The sequence below is a fragment of the Symphodus melops genome (genome assembly GCF_947650265.1).
Source record: "Symphodus melops genome assembly, chromosome: 18".
NCBI classification, from domain to species: domain Eukaryota; kingdom Metazoa; phylum Chordata; class Actinopteri; order Labriformes; family Labridae; genus Symphodus; species Symphodus melops.
This window is the reverse complement of record NC_136708.1, coordinates 196,071-214,613: the sequence shown is the minus strand read 5'-3', so window position 1 is coordinate 214,613 and position 18,543 is coordinate 196,071. Positions and strand designations below refer to the sequence as shown.

The following is an 18,543-nucleotide window of genomic DNA, read 5'->3' as shown; positions in this document are numbered from 1 at the left end:
TTATCTGAACTAACGGTGAGGTTTGCTTCAGTTTGCTGACGCTGCCATCTGGTGGACAGAAGTGTTTTTATGGCGTTCAGCTCAGACGTTGCCTTCAAGCAATGTGAGCATGGTGAACGTGTCTCAGCAGGTGAACGTTTGTTGTTCCTGTATTTTGACAGATCACACCGAGCGTGACGCTGAAATCACCACAACAAACCACAATCAAGTTTTCAGGAGTAAACTCTTTTGCAACACTTCCACTGAAGCACATCATGTCCCTGCTGCACGCCTTATTGCTCCCCGTAACCACAGCAACCACAATGTTTCCTCTGTGATTTTACTCGCTTTATTTGGGAGATCAAAGAGTGTGTGTTGCTGCCACTGAACATGAAGGTGTGTGTGTGTGTGGACACACTGTCACTTTGACTCTGCAGCTGAGTCGGCGTGCTGGAAACCAGCGTGTGAGTTTGTCTCTTTAAATATCTTTAAAACACACGTACACACACGTACACACACGTACACACGTACACACACGTACACACACGTTCACACACGTACACACACGTACACACGTACACACACGTACACACGTACACACACGTACACACGTACACACACGTACACACGTACACACACGTACACACACGTTCACACACGTACACACACGTACACACGTACACACACGTTCACACACGTTCACACACGTACACACGTACACACACGTACACACACGTACACACACGTACACACACGTTCACACACGTTCACACACATACACACACGTTCACACACGTTCACACACGTTCACACACGTACACACACGTTCACACACGTACACACACGTTCACACACGTACACACACGTACACACACGTACACACACGTTCACACACGTACACACACGTACACACACGTACACACACGTACACACACGTTCACACACGTACACACACGTTCACACACGTACACACACGTACACACACGTTCACACACGTTCACACACGTTCACACACGTACACACACGTTCACACACGTACACACACGTACACACACGTTCACACACGTACACACACGTTCACACACGTTCACACACGTTCACACACGTTCACACACGTACACACACGTTCACACACGTACACACACGTACACACACGTTCACACACGTTCACACACGTTCACACACGTACACACACGTTCACACACGTACACACACGTACACACACGTTCACACACGTACACACACGTTCACACACGTACACACACGTTCACACACGTACACACACGTACACACACGTACACACGTACACACACGTACACACACGTACACAAACGTACACACACGTACACACACGTACACACGTTCACACACGTACACACACGTACACACGTACACAAACGTACACACACGTACACACGTACACACGTACACACACGTACACACACGTACACACGTACACACGTACACACACGTACACACACGTTCACACACGTACACACGTACACACACGTTCACACACGTACACACGTACACACACGTACACACACGTACACACACGTTCACACACGTACACACTTACACACACGTACACACACACGTACACACACGTACACACACGTACACACACGTACACACACGTTCACACACGTACACACTTACACACACGTACACACGTACACACACGTACACACACGTACACACACGTACACACACGTACACACACGTACACACACGTACACACGTACACACACGTACACACACGTACACACACGTACACACACGTACACACACGTTCACACACGTACACACTTACACACACGTACACACGTACACACACGTACACACACGTACACACACGTACACACACGTACACACGTACACACACGTACACACACGCTCACACACGTACACACACGTACACACACTTGCACACACGTTCACACACGTACACACACTTACACACACGTACACACGTTCACACACGTACACACACGTACACACACGTACACACACGTACACACACTTACACACACGTACACACACGTACACACACGTTCACACACGTACACACACGTACACACACGTACACACACGTACACACACGTACACACACGTACACACACGTACACACGTTCACACACGTTCACACACGTACACACATGTACACACACGTACACACACGTACACACGTTCACACACGTACACACACGTTCACACACGTACACACACGTACACACATACACACACGTACACACGTTCACACACGTACACACATGTTCACACACGTACACACACGTACACACACGTACACACACGTTCACACACGTACACACGTACACACACGTACACACGTACACACACGTACACACACGTTCACACACGTACACACACGTACACACACTTACACACACGTACACACACTTACACACACGTACACACACGTACACACACGTTCACACACGTTCACACACGTACACACACGTACACACACGTTCACACACGTACACACACGTACACACGTTCACACACGTACACACACTTACACACACGTACACACACTTACACACACGTACACACACTTACACACACGTACACACACGTTCACACACGTTCACACACGTACACACACGTACACACACGTACACACACTTACACACACGTACACACACGTTCACACACGTACACACACGTACACACACGTACACACACGTACACACGTTCACACACGTTCACACACGTACACACACGTACACACGTTCACACACGTACACACACGTACACACACGTACACACACGTACACACGTACACACACGTACACACACGTTCACACACGTTCACACACGTTCACACACGTACACACACGTACACACACGTTCACACACGTTCACACACGTTCACACACGTACACACACGTACACACGTTCACACACGTACACACACGTACACACACGTACACACACGTACACACACGTACACACACGTTCACACACGTACACACACGTACACACACGTACACACACGTTCACACACGTTCACACACGTACACACACGTACACACACGTTCACACACGTTCACACACGTACACACGTACACACACGTTCACACGTTCACACACGTACACACACGTACACACACGTTCACACACGTACACACACGTACACACACGTACACACGTACACACACGTACACACACGTACACACACGTTCACACACGTTCACACACGTTCACACACGTACACACACGTACACACACGTTCACACACGTACACACACGTTCACACACGTGCACACACGTACACACGTACACACACGTACACACACGTTCACACGTTCACACACGTTCACACACGTTCACACACGTACACACACGTACACACACGTTCACACACGTACACACACGTTCACACACGTACACACACGTACACACACGTACACACACGTTCACACACGTTCACACACGTACACACACGTACACACACGTACACACACGTTCACACACGTACACACACGTACACACGTTCACACACGTTCACACACGTTCACACACGTACACACACGTTCACACACGTACACACACGTTCACACACGTACACACACGTACACACACGTACACACACGTTCACACACGTTCACACACGTTCACACACGTACACACACGTACACACACGTACACACGTGTCTTGCCCAAGGACACATTGGACATGTTCAGGGGATCGAACCCTTGATCTTCCAATTGAGAGAGGACGACTCTACCGCCTGAGCCACAGTATGAAGTCTCCTGCTTTAAATATTCCACAGAGAATTTACAAAGAAAGCTTCATATTACATCACTGCATAGCTCTGCTTTTCCTTCGAACTCGACTTTGTGGAAATGTCTCTAATTGGATGAAATCCCCATGAGCTCATGTTTCAGTGACTGCTCTGTCACCTGTTCCTGCAAATTTGCTGCCGGGAACAATCCTGTCCTCTCCCCCTCAGCAGGAGTCACACACACACAGATAACAGATTCTGACACAACACGGCCGACTGATCACAGCACCATCGCAGGGAGAGCTGAGTCACATGACCAGCAGGACAGAAGCTCTGCAAGCGTTTTCTCTTTCACCTCCAGAGAAACCTTTAGTTCAACTTTATTGATCCCCAATGGGGGAAATGTGGGAGTTACAGCAGCTTCAAAAACAGGAAAGATAAACAACATCCAAACAAGTTAAAACTGACTTCCTGTGCTGCTGCAGCCAGCCTCTAGCCTCTGTGGGCGGAGCTGGTGTGTTTCCTCCAGCCAATGAGAGCGCAGCAGGTGAGTTTAGGATACAGCTCAGTGATTGGAGGAGATTCAAAGCGGTGAATATGACGGACGTGAACGTAGCAGCAAAGAAGAAACTCTAATCAGAGTGAGGAGACAATAATAAAAACTGATGCGTCGGTCTCTTTAGAAAAACAACGTAAATATGAAAAAAATGAGTGGAGAGGCCCGACTTCCTGACCTGACGTCAGAACTGCATCATGGAGGACAAAATATGTTTAGTTAATGTTGACGTACGTTTCATTCATGCGTGTTTTGGACTTCAATGTTGTGCTCAAATATAATAAAAGAATTCAGCGACTTTTCTTAAAACAAGCAGAAAGTGGATTTATTCGTGTCAAATACAAAAACAGCTTATAAAATATAAATCAGATCTTTAAACATGGTGATTAAAAGTGTTCAGCACGGCGATCACGTCCTGCAGGAAGGACGCTAACAGGAAGTAGCTCACGACGCTTGATTCAAAAAGCTGAATTAACTGTCAATCAAAGTCAGTAAATCAGGTGTGTGTGCGAGCGGCGACCAGGTGACCACAGCGTCATCGCTTCCTTTGAATGGCAGCTGTGGGGCGGGTCTTCATCCTCAGCAGCTCTGTGATTGGCCGACTGCTGTTCTGATAGAAGTCCAGACCGGCGATCCACTCGACGTCTCTGACTCGTGATTGGTGGAACCACATGAGATCTTCAACCCAAGCAGACTCCGCCTCCGCGCTCTGTCCATGCAAAATAAAACGAGATCGCTCATCAGACTCAAGTTACTGGGGCCCAGTCCGCACGTGGGCGGGGTTTACTAAAGACGACCTGAAGCGCTGTTTGTGTACGAGAAGTCAGAAACTCGGCGCCTACGCATGAACGAGGCCTCAGATATAACAAACCGCCCTCTCTATGACATCATGTCTCTCTGCTGCCTTTTACTGTTCCTGCTGTTTACGTTCCACTCTCAGGCGTCACAAACACTTTCAGAGTAAACAAACGTTTCTCAGAGGCTGTTTCAAGGTCGCTTCACAGAAACAATGGAGTCTTTACTCCTCCGAGAGTGAAAGGGAAACACAAAGACGTGGACACACAGCGCCAGTATGTCAGAGAGAGAGCGGCGCCCAGTGGGAGGATGCTTATACACGGCTGAATCAACACGGTGACGTGGTTGAAGGCCAGCTCTTACCCGGCAGCTTTCTGAGTTATCAGGTCTGTGAGGAAGCAGGAAGGACACGGTCTGCAGCTCGCCATCGCAGGCCGACACGGGCACGGATGAGTCTTTGCAGCTGGTCAGCACCGTGAAGTAATGTGTGGGGATGGAGATGTTCGTACCAGGCACGAAACTGAAGGAAGAAACACAGAAGGTCATTTAAAGTTCAACCCAACCTCAACCTGCGCAGCCTGCGGGAGGTCGAACGCTGGCGTGCGACCCGTGAAGTCTGACGTACGGTTCAATCAACCATTAAAGTTACCGACCCCGTGGCCTTTTAAAAACAGCGCACGGACTCACTGCTGAATCTGCTCCGGAGCGTCGAACTGTCCGTCATAGTTGAAATCAAACACAGGACCGGTCACCACGTTCACGCCGTTGTAGAGAGAGGCGTATTTCTTCAACAGAGCGCCGTGGAAGAAGTCCCAGATCTCTGGAAGAGGACGAGAGGACGAGAGCCAATGAAAAGGAGGGAACGTGTGCGGGGCGTCTTTTCGTACGTCACTCACTCTTAAACTCGGGGAACATAGGGACCACGTTACTCATCAGCAGGGCGTCAAACTGCTCGTCCACAGAGGTGTTCAGGTCTGAAAACACAACAGGAAGCAGACTCAGTGTGACCTGCAGGGAGGGGGAGGGGCTAACTTCAAACCTTTCTACTGACTCCGCCTTTAACGGTCCCATAGAACTCATGTGTTTCCTAAAGTACGTTCACAATCACTAATGTTTGTAAAAAGTGTCTGACTGTATTTCTAATGCTCAGGGTCCCCACGTGTGCCAAGTCTGATCTGATTGGTCGGCTGATCTGCTCTCTTGTGATTGGCTGGTGTTCTCTGAGATGTCCCGCCCCTTTGACCATATTGCGAATTTCAGACTGTTACTCTGAGCAGAGCAGCATGAGCTTGGATCAGTGACATCATGGGGTTGTGATGTCACACTGAGCGCTACATGTAGCTAATGCTAACAGGAGGAGGGAGGAGAAGAGTCCACTGATGTCTAAACATGAAGAAACAGTGACGAGCGTCTGAGACCAGGAGAGGAACGAGAGCTTTAAATAAATGATGTTCTCTTCATGACGTCTGTCCTGACTGACCTACGTTGTTTTTGGAGAAACAGAAACTGAATCAAACATCACGGACTCTCTCTGGGTTTGTCTTCTCCTCCCCTGAGTGAGCGTGTCACAGGCGTGTTAGGAACACGGGGAGGATCACATGTTTCATGCTAAGGTCGGAGATGTGGACTGACTGGGTGGGTACAGAAAAGCCTGGGTCACGTTTCCCGCCGTGTGGTACTGATGACAGCTGGGACTCTGGGACGCTGTGATCCTCACATCAGCCCTCAAGCAGTTTGACGTCGCCGGGGGCAACGGCTCCACGTTTGTCTACGAGAATGAAACAACATATCTGGGTTATAATCCACACGAGAAGCAATCAGCTCCAGGTGCTGAGTGAGAGCATCCCCCTGATCGTCCCCCCGGCCGTCCCCCCCCGGCCGTCCCTCCCCGGCTGTCCCCCCGGCCGTCCCCCTGGCCGTCCTACCGGCTTGTCGACAGTGAAGGAGCTCCACAGAGGCATCAGGGTTTTGTGGCTGTAGGCGCTGATGAATCCTTGGTGGTAGAGGACGCAGTAACTCTGCTCAGGCTGCAGCAGCCGAGGACGTCCAAACGGCGTGTGCTTCTTCTCTGCAGCCAACACTGAGACACACAGAAGCTGGATCAGACTCAAGCTCTCGCTGTGGGGACGTCTTCTGTCGTCCTCTCAGTGGACTGTTTGATGTGTGACCTGCTGTGATCGTGAGCTCCTTACCTTCCTCTGCTGTCAGATTCAGACGGCTGTTGATTGAAGTCCCATCCTGCAGAGCAGAGACATGTTACACGCCGTTCACTTCGCTCTCCGTATGAAGACGCAGCTTCGACAGCTGACACACCCTCCTCACTGATTTTAAAAATGACCACACATCTCTAACGTTGTAATCTGAACGCAGACGAGAGCAGACTGCTCAACAAGAGTAAAAACTCCTCACCAGGGCGGGACAGGAGCAGCCCAGGTCGTCTGCAGGATCGAGGCTGACCAGCAGACACTGGACCGGCCCGCTCTGCTCTGCAGGGGGCGCCGGTGTGAAGAAGGGCTGCCTCAGGATGTGGTTCATACTGCCGTGGGTCCCGTTATTTTCAACAGGCGAGATCTGCAGCAGGTCTGCAGGAAAGACACAAGAAGGTCCCACAGCAGGGAGTTAACTTTTGATTTGTCTTTGATAGTTTGTCCTGAAAACGAGTCCCGAGAATATGGTTTAGCGTGTTGGTTGTGCACGTCATGCGGTTGTTTAGCGTGTTGGTTGTGCACGTCATGCGGTGGTTTGGCGTGTTTGTTGTGCACGTCATGCGGTGGTTTGGCGTGTTGGTTGTGCACGTCATGTGGTGGTTTGGCGTGTTTGTTGTGCACGTCATGCGGTGGTTTAGCGTGTTGGTTGTGCACGTCATGCGGTGGTTTGGCGTGTTTGTTGTGCACGTCATGTGGTGGTTTGGCGTGTTTGTTGTGCACGTCATGCGGTGGTTTAGCGTGTTGGTTGTGCACGTCATGCGGTGGTTTGGCGTGTTTGTTGTGCACGTCATGCGGTGGTTTAGCGTGTTTGTTGTGCACGTCATGCGGTGGTTTAGCGTGTTTGTTGTGCACGTCATGCGGTGGTTTAGCGTGTTGGTTGTGCACGTCATGCGGTGGTTTAGCGTGTTTGTTGTGCACGTCATGCGGTGGTTTAGCGTGTTTGTTGTGCACGTCATGCGGTGGTTTAGTGTGTTGGTTTTGCACGTCCTGTGGTGGTTTAGCGTGTTGGTTGTGCACGTCATGCGGTGGTTTAGTGTGTTGGTTTTGCACGTCATGCGGTGGTTTGGCGTGTTGGTTGTGCACGTCATGCGGTGGTTTAGCGTGTTTGTTGTGCACGTCATGCGGTGGTTTAGCGTGTTTGTTGTGCACGTCATGCGGTGGTTTAGCGTGTTTGTTGTGCACGTCATGCGGTGGTTTAGCGTGTTTGTTGTGCACGTCATGCGGTGGTTTAGCGTGTTGGTTGTGCACGTCCTGCGGTGGTTTAGCGTCTTTGTTGTGCACGTCCTGCGGTGGTTTAGCGTGTTGGTTTTGCACGTCATGCGGTGGTTTAGCGTGTTTGTTGTGCACGTCATGCGGTGGTTTGGCGTGTTGGTTGTGCACGTCATGCGGTGGTTTAGCGTGTTTGTTGTGCACGTCCTGCGGTGGTTTAGCGTGTTGGTTTTGCACGTCATGCGGTGGTTTAGCGTGTTTGTTGTGCACGTCATGCGGTGGTTTGGCGTGTTGGTTGTGCACGTCATGCGGTGGTTTAGCGTGTTTGTTGTGCACGTCATGCGGTGGTTTAGCGTGTTTGTTGTGCACGTCATGCGGTGGTTTAGCGTGTTTGTTGTGCACGTCATGCGGTGGTTTAGCGTGTTTGTTGTGCACGTCATGCGGTGGTTTAGCGTGTTTGTTGTGCACGTCATGCGGTGGTTTGGCGTGTTGGTTGTGCACGTCCTGTGGTGGTTTAGTGTGTTGGTTTTGCACGTCCTGCGGTGGTTTAGCGTGTTTGTTGTGCACGTCATGCGGTGGTTTGGCGTGTTGGTTGTGCACGTCATGTGGTGGTTTAGCGTGTTGGTTGTGCACGTCATGTGGTGGTTTAGCGTGTTGGTTTTGCACGTCATGTGGTGGTTTAGCGTGTTGGTTTTGCACGTCATGTGGTGGTTTAGCATGTTGGTTTTGCACGTCCTGTGGTGGTTTAGCGTGTTTGTTGTGCACGTCATGCGGTGGTTTAGCGTGTTTGTTGTGCACGTCATGCGGTGGTTTAGCGTGTTTGTTGTGCACGTCATGTGGTGGTTTAGCGTGTTGGTTTTGCACGTCATGTGGTGGTTTAGCGTGTTGGTTTTGCACGTCATGTGGTGGTTTAGCGTGTTGGTTTTGCACGTCATGTGGTGGTTTAGCGTGTTGGTTTTGCACGTCATGCGGTGGTTTAGCGTGTTTGTTGTGCACGTCATGCGGTGGTTTAGCGTGTTGGTTTTGCACGTCATGCGGTGGTTTAGCGTGTTTGTTGTGCACGTCATGCGGTGGTTTAGTGTGTTGGTTGTGCACGTCATGCGGTGGTTTGGCGTGTTTGTTGTGCACGTCATGCGGTGGTTTAGCGTGTTGGTTGTGCACGTCATGCGGTGGTTTGGCGTGTTGGTTGTGCACGTCATGTGGTGGTTTGGCGTGTTTGTTGTGCACGTCATGCGGTGGTTTAGCGTGTTGGTTGTGCACGTCATGCGGTGGTTTGGCGTGTTTGTTGTGCACGTCATGTGGTGGTTTGGCGTGTTTGTTGTGCACGTCATGCGGTGGTTTAGCGTGTTGGTTGTGCACGTCATGCGGTGGTTTGGCGTGTTTGTTGTGCACGTCATGCGGTGGTTTAGCGTGTTTGTTGTGCACGTCATGCGGTGGTTTAGCGTGTTTGTTGTGCACGTCATGCGGTGGTTTAGCGTGTTGGTTGTGCACGTCATGCGGTGGTTTAGCGTGTTTGTTGTGCACGTCATGCGGTGGTTTAGCGTGTTTGTTGTGCACGTCATGCGGTGGTTTAGTGTGTTGGTTTTGCACGTCCTGTGGTGGTTTAGCGTGTTGGTTGTGCACGTCATGCGGTGGTTTAGTGTGTTTGTTGTGCACGTCATGCGGTGGTTTAGCGTGTTGGTTTTGCACGTCATGGGGTGGTTTAGTGTGTTGGTTGTGCACGTCATGCGGTGGTTTAGCGTGTTTGTTGTGCACGTCATGCGGTGGTTTAGCGTGTTTGTTGTGCACGTCATGCGGTGGTTTAGCGTGTTTGTTGTGCACGTCATGCGGTGGTTTAGCGTGTTTGTTGTGCACGTCATGCGGTGGTTTAGCGTGTTGGTTGTGCACGTCCTGCGGTGGTTTAGCGTCTTTGTTGTGCACGTCCTGCGGTGGTTTGGCGTGTTGGTTGTGCACGTCATGCGGTGGTTTAGCGTGTTTGTTGTGCATGTCCTGCGGTGGTTTAGCGTGTTGGTTTTGCACGTCATGCGGTGGTTTAGCGTGTTTGTTGTGCACGTCATGCGGTGGTTTGGCGTGTTGGTTGTGCACGTCATGCGGTGGTTTAGCGTGTTTGTTGTGCACGTCCTGCGGTGGTTTAGCGTGTTGGTTTTGCACGTCATGCGGTGGTTTAGCGTGTTTGTTGTGCACGTCATGCGGTGGTTTGGCGTGTTGGTTGTGCACGTCATGCGGTGGTTTAGCGTGTTTGTTGTGCACGTCATGCGGTGGTTTAGCGTGTTTGTTGTGCACGTCATGCGGTGGTTTAGCGTGTTTGTTGTGCACGTCATGCGGTGGTTTAGCGTGTTTGTTGTGCACGTCATGCGGTGGTTTAGCGTGTTTGTTGTGCACGTCATGCGGTGGTTTGGCGTGTTGGTTGTGCACGTCCTGTGGTGGTTTAGTGTGTTGGTTTTGCACGTCCTGCGGTGGTTTAGCGTGTTTGTTGTGCACGTCATGCGGTGGTTTGGCGTGTTGGTTGTGCACGTCATGTGGTGGTTTAGCGTGTTGGTTGTGCACGTCATGTGGTGGTTTAGCGTGTTGGTTTTGCACGTCATGTGGTGGTTTAGCGTGTTGGTTTTGCACGTCATGTGGTGGTTTAGCATGTTGGTTTTGCACGTCCTGTGGTGGTTTAGCGTGTTTGTTGTGCACGTCATGCGGTGGTTTAGCGTGTTTGTTGTGCACGTCATGCGGTGGTTTAGCGTGTTTGTTGTGCACGTCATGCTGTGGTTTAGCGTGTTGGTTGTGCACGTCATGCGGTGGTTTGGCGTGTTTGTTGTGCACGTCATGCGGTGGTTTAGCGTGTTTGTTGTGCACGTCATGCGGTGGTTTAGCGTGTTTGTTGTGCACGTCATGCGGTGGTTTAGCGTGTTGGTTGTGCACGTCATGCGGTGGTTTAGCGTGTTTGTTGTGCACGTCATGCGGTGGTTTAGCGTGTTTGTTGTGCACGTCATGCGGTGGTTTAGTGTGTTGGTTTTGCACGTCCTGTGGTGGTTTAGCGTGTTGGTTGTGCACGTCATGCGGTGGTTTAGTGTGTTTGTTGTGCACGTCATGCGGTGGTTTAGCGTGTTGGTTTTGCACGTCATGGGGTGGTTTAGTGTGTTGGTTGTGCACGTCATGCGGTGGTTTAGCGTGTTTGTTGTGCACGTCATGCGGTGGTTTAGCGTGTTTGTTGTGCACGTCATGCGGTGGTTTAGCGTGTTTGTTGTGCACGTCATGCGGTGGTTTAGCGTGTTTGTTGTGCACGTCATGCGGTGGTTTAGCGTGTTTGTTGTGCACGTCATGCGGTGGTTTAGCGTGTTTGTTGTGCACGTCATGCGGTGGTTTGGCGTGTTTGTTGTGCACGTCCTGTGGTGGTTTAGCGTGTTGGTTGTGCACGTCATGCGGTGGTTTAGCGTGTTTGTTGTGCACGTCATGCGGTGGTTTAGCGTGTTTGTTGTGCACGTCATGCGGTGGTTTGGCGTGTTTGTTGTGCACGTCCTGTGGTGGTTTAGTGTGTTGGTTGTGCACGTCATGCGGTGGTTTAGCGTGTTTGTTGTGCACGTCATGCGGTGGTTTAGCGTGTTTGTTGTGCACGTCATGCGGTGGTTTGGCGTGTTGGTTGTGCACGTCATGCGGTGGTTTAGCGTGTTTGTTGTGCACGTCATGCGGTGGTTTGGCGTGTTGGTTGTGCACGTCATGTGGTGGTTTAGCGTGTTGGTTGTGCACGTCATGTGGTGGTTTAGCGTGTTGGTTTTGCACGTCATGTGGTGGTTTAGCGTGTTGGTTTTGCACGTCATGTGGTGGTTTAGCATGTTGGTTTTGCACGTCCTGTGGTGGTTTAGCGTGTTTGTTGTGCACGTCATGCGGTGGTTTAGCGTGTTTGTTGTGCACGTCATGCGGTGGTTTAGCGTGTTTGTTGTGCACGTCATGTGGTGGTTTAGCGTGTTGGTTTTGCACGTCATGTGGTGGTTTAGCGTGTTGGTTTTGCACGTCATGTGGTGGTTTAGCGTGTTGGTTTTGCACGTCATGTGGTGGTTTAGCGTGTTGGTTTTGCACGTCATGCGGTGGTTTAGCGTGTTTGTTGTGCACGTCATGCGGTGGTTTAGCGTGTTGGTTTTGCACGTCATGCGGTGGTTTAGCGTGTTTGTTGTGCACGTCATGCGGTGGTTTGGCGTGTTGGTTGTGCACGTCATGCGGTGGTTTGGCGTGTTGGTTGTGCACGTCATGCGGTGGTTTAGCGTGTTTGTTGTGCACGTCATGCGGTGGTTTAGTGTGTTGGTTGTGCACGTCATGCGGTGGTTTGGCGTGTTGGTTGTGCACGTCATGCGGTGGTTTAGCGTGTTGGTTGTGCACGTCATGCGGTGGTTTAGCGTGTTGGTTGTGCACGTCATGCGGTGGTTTAGCGTGTTGGTTTTGCACGTCCTGTGGTGGTTTAGTGTGTTTGTTGTGCACGTCATGCTGTGGTTTAGCGTGTTGGTTTTGCACGTCATGTGGTGGTTTAGCGTGTTGGTTTTGCACGTCCTGTGGTGGTTTAGCGTGTTGGTTTTGCACGTCATGCGGTGGTTTAGCGTGTTTGTTGTGCACGTCATGCGGTGGTTTAGCGTGTTTGCACGTCCTGCAGTTTTATTTGTGTAGAAACATCCTCTAACTCACCACACATCAGGTTGTAAAGCTCGATGTTGGAAAACGGCTCGATCTCTTTTTTTGAGTGGAACTTTGGTCCATGGCTGACGAACATGGCCTGCAGGGAGAGAGGACAACAGGGCGATGAATGAGACCGTAAAGACACTTCACGGAGACAGCAAGACGCTCCGTGTCCTCGAGAACTATCAGAGACGGCTTCAAACTAAGGATCCTCTGTTCTCACGTGCATGCTCTCAGCATCGTTGTCGTAGCCGTGAGTGCCACCAGAGCAGAACGTCAGAGAGCCTGGATATCTGCGGAGAATCAAAAAAACATGAGGAGTTATCGTACACACAAAGATGTGTCTGATTCCTGCTGAGCATGCACTGTCCCTCAGTAAAACAGGAGAAGAGGGGTCAGAAAGCTAAATGTCCGGGTTCATCCCAGTCAAACGTCATCTGTCTGAACCAGGCTGAAAAGATGTCAGATGCGTTGTAGCTGAGGTGAGGAAACCTTCATGATGACTCTCTGATGAAGAGATTTGGACGAACCTCTCAAACAGCCACCTGGGCTCCACCAGGACGTTCACGTCTTCGATGCGCCGGCTGTTAGCGAAGTGGAGCCGCTTTGGAAGGTCGGCCTTCATGTACGGTTTGATCTTTTGATCCAGATTCTTACACTGATGCATGCACACACACACACACACACACACACACACACACACACACACACACTAATGAATATCACAAACATCTAATAAACTGCTGTCCTGTATCTTCTTTGAAAAAACTACTCACTGTCATGTTTGCAACGAGTCCAGCCGGGTCGACTGAGGAGGGAGAAAACAAGAGGTCGATTAAAGGAGCAGTCTGTAGCTCTGAAAATGAGTACTGCAGTCTAAACTCTCATCACAGAGAGCTGTTTGGCTCCGCCCCCTCCTCTCACACAGGTCAGCATGTGGTGGACACTGTAGCTTCAGTGTTTAGCCAGCTGTGCATGCGGTGGACACTGTAGCTTCAGTGTTTAGCCAGCTCTGCATGTGGTGGACACTGTAGCTTCAGTGTTTAGCCAGCTGTGCATGTAGAGACACTGTAGCTTCAGTGTTTAGCCAGCTCTGCATGCGGTGGACACTGTAGCTTCAGTGTTTAGCCAGCTCTGTATGTAGAGACACTGTAGCTTCAGTGTTTAGCCAGCTCTGCATGTGGTGGACACTGTAGCTTCAGTGTTTAGCCAGCTCTGCATGTGGTGGACACTGTAGCTTCAGTGTTTAGCCAGCTCTGCATGGGTCTGTAAAGCTTTCTGCGTTCTAACCTCTCTCCATGTTTCATCTCCAACATTGATCCTAGTTTGAGCAGCTTTCTGCTGCTGGAGCTTATTAGAAACATGCAGAGGCTTTTTAGCTCGGGTACAATCACTTCTATCTGAAGCAGTTCCACTGCCCGCTTCCATCGCTGCAACACCTGTTCACCTGATAACTGCTCTCATATCTGGCAAACCCAGGGGCGTCCAAAACGGCCTTCAAAGCCCCGCCTACCTTCTCTGGTCCAATCAGATCCAGAGCATTCAGGAACAGAATCTAAAGTTAGAAGGAGGACATACTGGCTGCTGCATGTTTCCTTCATGATCACACAGGAAGAGAGCAGCTCTCTGATTGGTCCTTTCATTTCTTTTTTATGGAGCGCTTTCAGAAAAACGATCTTAAAGTTGTGATAAAGAAACAATTTGTTACGTGCACAGATTAAAAAGTCCCGTCTTTTGTTTGAAATGAGGGGGAACAGAGGTGGATTTTTGATGTTGGTGCCATAAAGAGAGACAGGACGTTCACGTAGCGTGCAGACTGCAGATGCCGTTTTCTATTCAGGTGAACTTCAACACTTCTCTTTGTTTAAAGTTTCCCCCGCTGCCGTCAATCAGCTCACTTTGTTCACATGAAGACAAACATGTTCCGCTTGGTTACCAGCTCTGCTTCAAGCTGCTTCGGTTCACACCTGGTGATGAATCACTCAGTCGCTGTTAGACGATGCATCATCTGTCTTCTTTATCACCCTCTGAAACATGTCAGAACTACATTTCCCAGCCTGCATGACGTGGAAGCAAACTGTGACACTCACAGTTTGTGTCCTTGTTTTTGGCTCTGATCCGTCCAAACGGTCCCTCCGTGACCCAGTAGCTGCTGGTGTCTCCCACCAGCTGCTGCAGCACCTCCTTCCTGTCACAGCTCGTGTCCTCCATACCTGACACACACACACACACACACACACACACACACACACACACAAAGTGAAATCAACTGCAGTTCCCAGAGTGACCACTGGAGGCCTTCTGGCCCAATCAGATGCTCTTATAATGAGAGTTAGGGACGTGCAGGTGGCGGGCGTGCGCCGGTTCTGATTGACTCACATTCACGAGGTGGTGAGTTTCTGCCATGTGATTGGCTGGCGAGATATTTACAATTACAGGCTGTGTAACAGCTGAACCTAACGAGCCTTTGCTGAGATTCATTCCTGAAGAAGTCGAACTTTGGCCTCATTTTAAAGTTTTATGTATTTTACGTTTCTTGCCAGTGTTTCCTCCGAGGGAGCCCTCTGTGTCGGGAGCGGTGGAGGGCTGTGGCTGCCTGGGCGCCGTCCTGCGGTGTCTGGGTGGAGGTCAGGGGTCTCGGCCCCGCCTCCCCTGGGCACCCTGTGATGGTGCCCCTGATGGCCGCGGCCGATCTGCCGCTCTCGATGCAGACGGCTCCTCTTTGGCGTTTACTTACCTGGTTCATCCGTACTCAGCCTTCTGTCCATATCATTGATGCTGGTGTGTGTGCATGTGTGTGTGTGGGTTTAGGTCTGCGCGTGTGTGTTGGAGCGTGGGGTGACTGTGAGTATGACTGTGAGTGTGATACTGTCTGTATGCGTGGGGGATGGGGGGAGGGTGGGAATGATTTTAATGTGATTTTAATGTGATGTTAACATGTAAAGCACTTTGTGCTACTTTTAAAAGTATGAAAAGCGCTTTATAAATAAAGTTTGATTTGATTTGATTTGATTTGAATGAATCATAGTTACCGTGATCTGCCACCACGATGATGTTGACACAGCGGTGAAGGCCGATCTGCTTGAGGCCGTTCATCAGCTGCCCCATGATCTGGTCCACGGCCTGGATGGCTTCGATCACCTGCAGGAAAGAAACAGAGTCAGTGAGAACATGGCCGTCAGAGACAGCTGGAGTTTAAAGCCTCCATTCTTTCTGCTGAATGAGCGTCTGAGCGCACGCCGCCTGTCACATGCTGAACTATGACCTGATGTTTGGACAGTGGGAGAACGGTGCAGACTGTTACCAGTGCTAATGTTAGCCACACTTACTCAAGCCTCTTTGACAATGTTAGCCACACTTACTCAAGCCTCTTTGACATTACTTACAGACGGCCAAATTCTACCCACAATGCACTGCTGTTGGGTTCACTTCACGACCTACTGCAAACCGAACTCTGGTGCACGTGGAAGTGAACTGAGACCCTGGTGATCCAGCATCAGTTCTTTAGTCCACAGCAGGGTTCAAAACAAGCGGCTCAGGTGTGCACGCAGTGAGGGTCAGTGTGTCGGCTCGCTCCTCTTCCAGGACTCGGCTGGTGAAGATCAAACACAGCAAGTCCAAAAGGCCATTTTCTATTTCTTACTCTCTCACCTCCTAAACATGAGACAACCTGACAAACGAACATGATCAGAACAGGAAGTCCTGCAGCTCAGGGACACATGTCCCAGTCTGTCTGTGACATGCACCTGCTCATCATGTGAAGTCCTTTCAGACATCTGATGTCACTGCTGGTTGGATGCAGGTCTGTCAGCCTTCAAAGCTCGTCCACAGCGACGCTCGTCCACAGCGACGCTCGTCCACAGCGACGCTCGTCCACAGCGACGCTCGTCCACAGCGACGCTCGTTGAGCGCGTTCAGTAAATCCTCTCACGCTAAGAAAACCAGGAAAAGATGTCACAGCTGCTGCATGAGGTGCCGAGATGGTTTTCAATGAGTCCATGTGTCGTGGTTGGATCAGATCCTGCAGAGTCTCAGTCATCCCTGACTTATGCCTGCAGAAGGTCGTCCCACCCTCCAGCAGGACTCTTCCTCGTCTCCATAGAACTGGAGAGTTTCACAATCAGTTGTTGAAGAAGATGAACCAGCTGGTTATCATGGAAGACGTCGATGATCAGACATCCGTCATGTTTATTATCTTGGTCACGTGCTCGTCGTCGTTATCCTCAGACTGTCAGCGCTCTGATACAATCAGGCTGACAGGCTCCTGGACTCAACTCCACATGTGTTCTGTTTGCATGAGCAGCGATCTGGGAACACTTTGTCTGTAGTCAGTTACCACAGACGTCAGATGGCACACAGTCCGGTGGTTCCCATGAATCCAGCGATTAGTGATAAATGATTTCCACGTGTGTGTGCTGCCTTGTTTCTGTCCAACCTGAGCTCAGTGCTGAACTGATGCACACAAGGAAGTGTCAGTGTGTGTGTGTGTGTGTGTGTGTGTGTGTGTGTGTGTGTGTGTGTGAGTGTGTGTGTGTGTGTGTGTGTGTGTGTGTCTCTGTGTGTGTGTCTCTGTGTGTGTGTGTGTCTCTGTGTGTGTGTGTGTGTGTGTGTGTGTGTGTGTGTGTCTCTGTGTGTGTGTGTGTTCTGTGTGTGTCTGTGTGTGTGTGTGTGTGTCTGTGTGTGTGTGTGTGTGTGTCTGTGTGTGTGTGTGTGTGTGTGTGTGTGTGTCTGTGTGTGTGTCTGTGTGTGTGTGTGTGTGTGTGTGTGTGTCTGTGTCAGTGTGTGTGTGTCTGTGTGTGTGTGTGTGTGTGTGTGTGTGTGTGTGTGTGTGTATGTATGTGTGTGTCTGTGTGTGTGTGTGTCTGTGTCAGTGTGTGTGTGTGTCTGTGTGTGTGTGTGTGTGTGTGTGTGTGTGTGTCTGTGTGTGAGTGTGTCTGTGTGTGTGTGTGTGTGTGTGTGTGTGTGTGTGTGTGTGTGTGTGTGTCTCTGTGTGTGTGTCTCTGTGTGTGTGTAGGTGTGTGTGTCTCTGTGTGTGTGTAGGTGTGTGTGTGTGTCTCTGTGTGTGTGTCTCTGTGTGTGTCTGGCTAAAAAACAAACTGTTTCTCTCCTCAGGTGCACACACATATCTACCCATCCAGAGATACTTATGCACACACACACACACACACACACACTGACACAGACACACACACACACACACACAGACACACACACACACACACACTGACACAGACACACACACACACACTGACACAGACACACACACACACACACTGACCCCCTTTCAGGTTTGGTGTGTGCGTGTTTCCTTGTAAACTAACAGAGATGGAAAGAATCTGTGCAGCACGTCAGCAGAGAAAGGTCAGTTTATAACCCGGCTGCTCCACAGAAC

The 18,543-nt window shown here is 50.4% G+C and overlaps 1 protein-coding gene across 1 annotated transcript in view; it reads right to left on the bottom strand.

Moving 5' to 3' along the window:
• Positions 1-4,585: 4,585 nt before the first annotated feature.
• Positions 4,586-18,543, bottom strand: part of LOC306839871 (venom phosphodiesterase CdcPDE) — a gene marked incomplete at its 5' end in the record, with an annotated part of 27,111 nt that continues 13,153 nt past the window's right edge. Inside the window, 14 exons of the mRNA XM_079368815.1 lie at positions 4,586-4,996; positions 5,446-5,602; positions 5,770-5,902; positions 5,979-6,056; positions 6,715-6,850; positions 7,008-7,162; positions 7,275-7,320; positions 7,492-7,664; positions 13,161-13,248; positions 13,375-13,444; positions 13,682-13,809; positions 13,928-13,959; positions 15,242-15,364; positions 16,184-16,292. Of these exons, the coding sequence (XP_079224941.1) occupies positions 4,823-4,996; positions 5,446-5,602; positions 5,770-5,902; positions 5,979-6,056; positions 6,715-6,850; positions 7,008-7,162; positions 7,275-7,320; positions 7,492-7,664; positions 13,161-13,248; positions 13,375-13,444; positions 13,682-13,809; positions 13,928-13,959; positions 15,242-15,364; positions 16,184-16,292 (1,602 nt within the window). The 3' untranslated portion in view covers positions 4,586-4,822. The remainder of the gene's footprint in view (positions 4,997-5,445; positions 5,603-5,769; positions 5,903-5,978; positions 6,057-6,714; positions 6,851-7,007; positions 7,163-7,274; positions 7,321-7,491; positions 7,665-13,160; positions 13,249-13,374; positions 13,445-13,681; positions 13,810-13,927; positions 13,960-15,241; positions 15,365-16,183; positions 16,293-18,543) is intronic.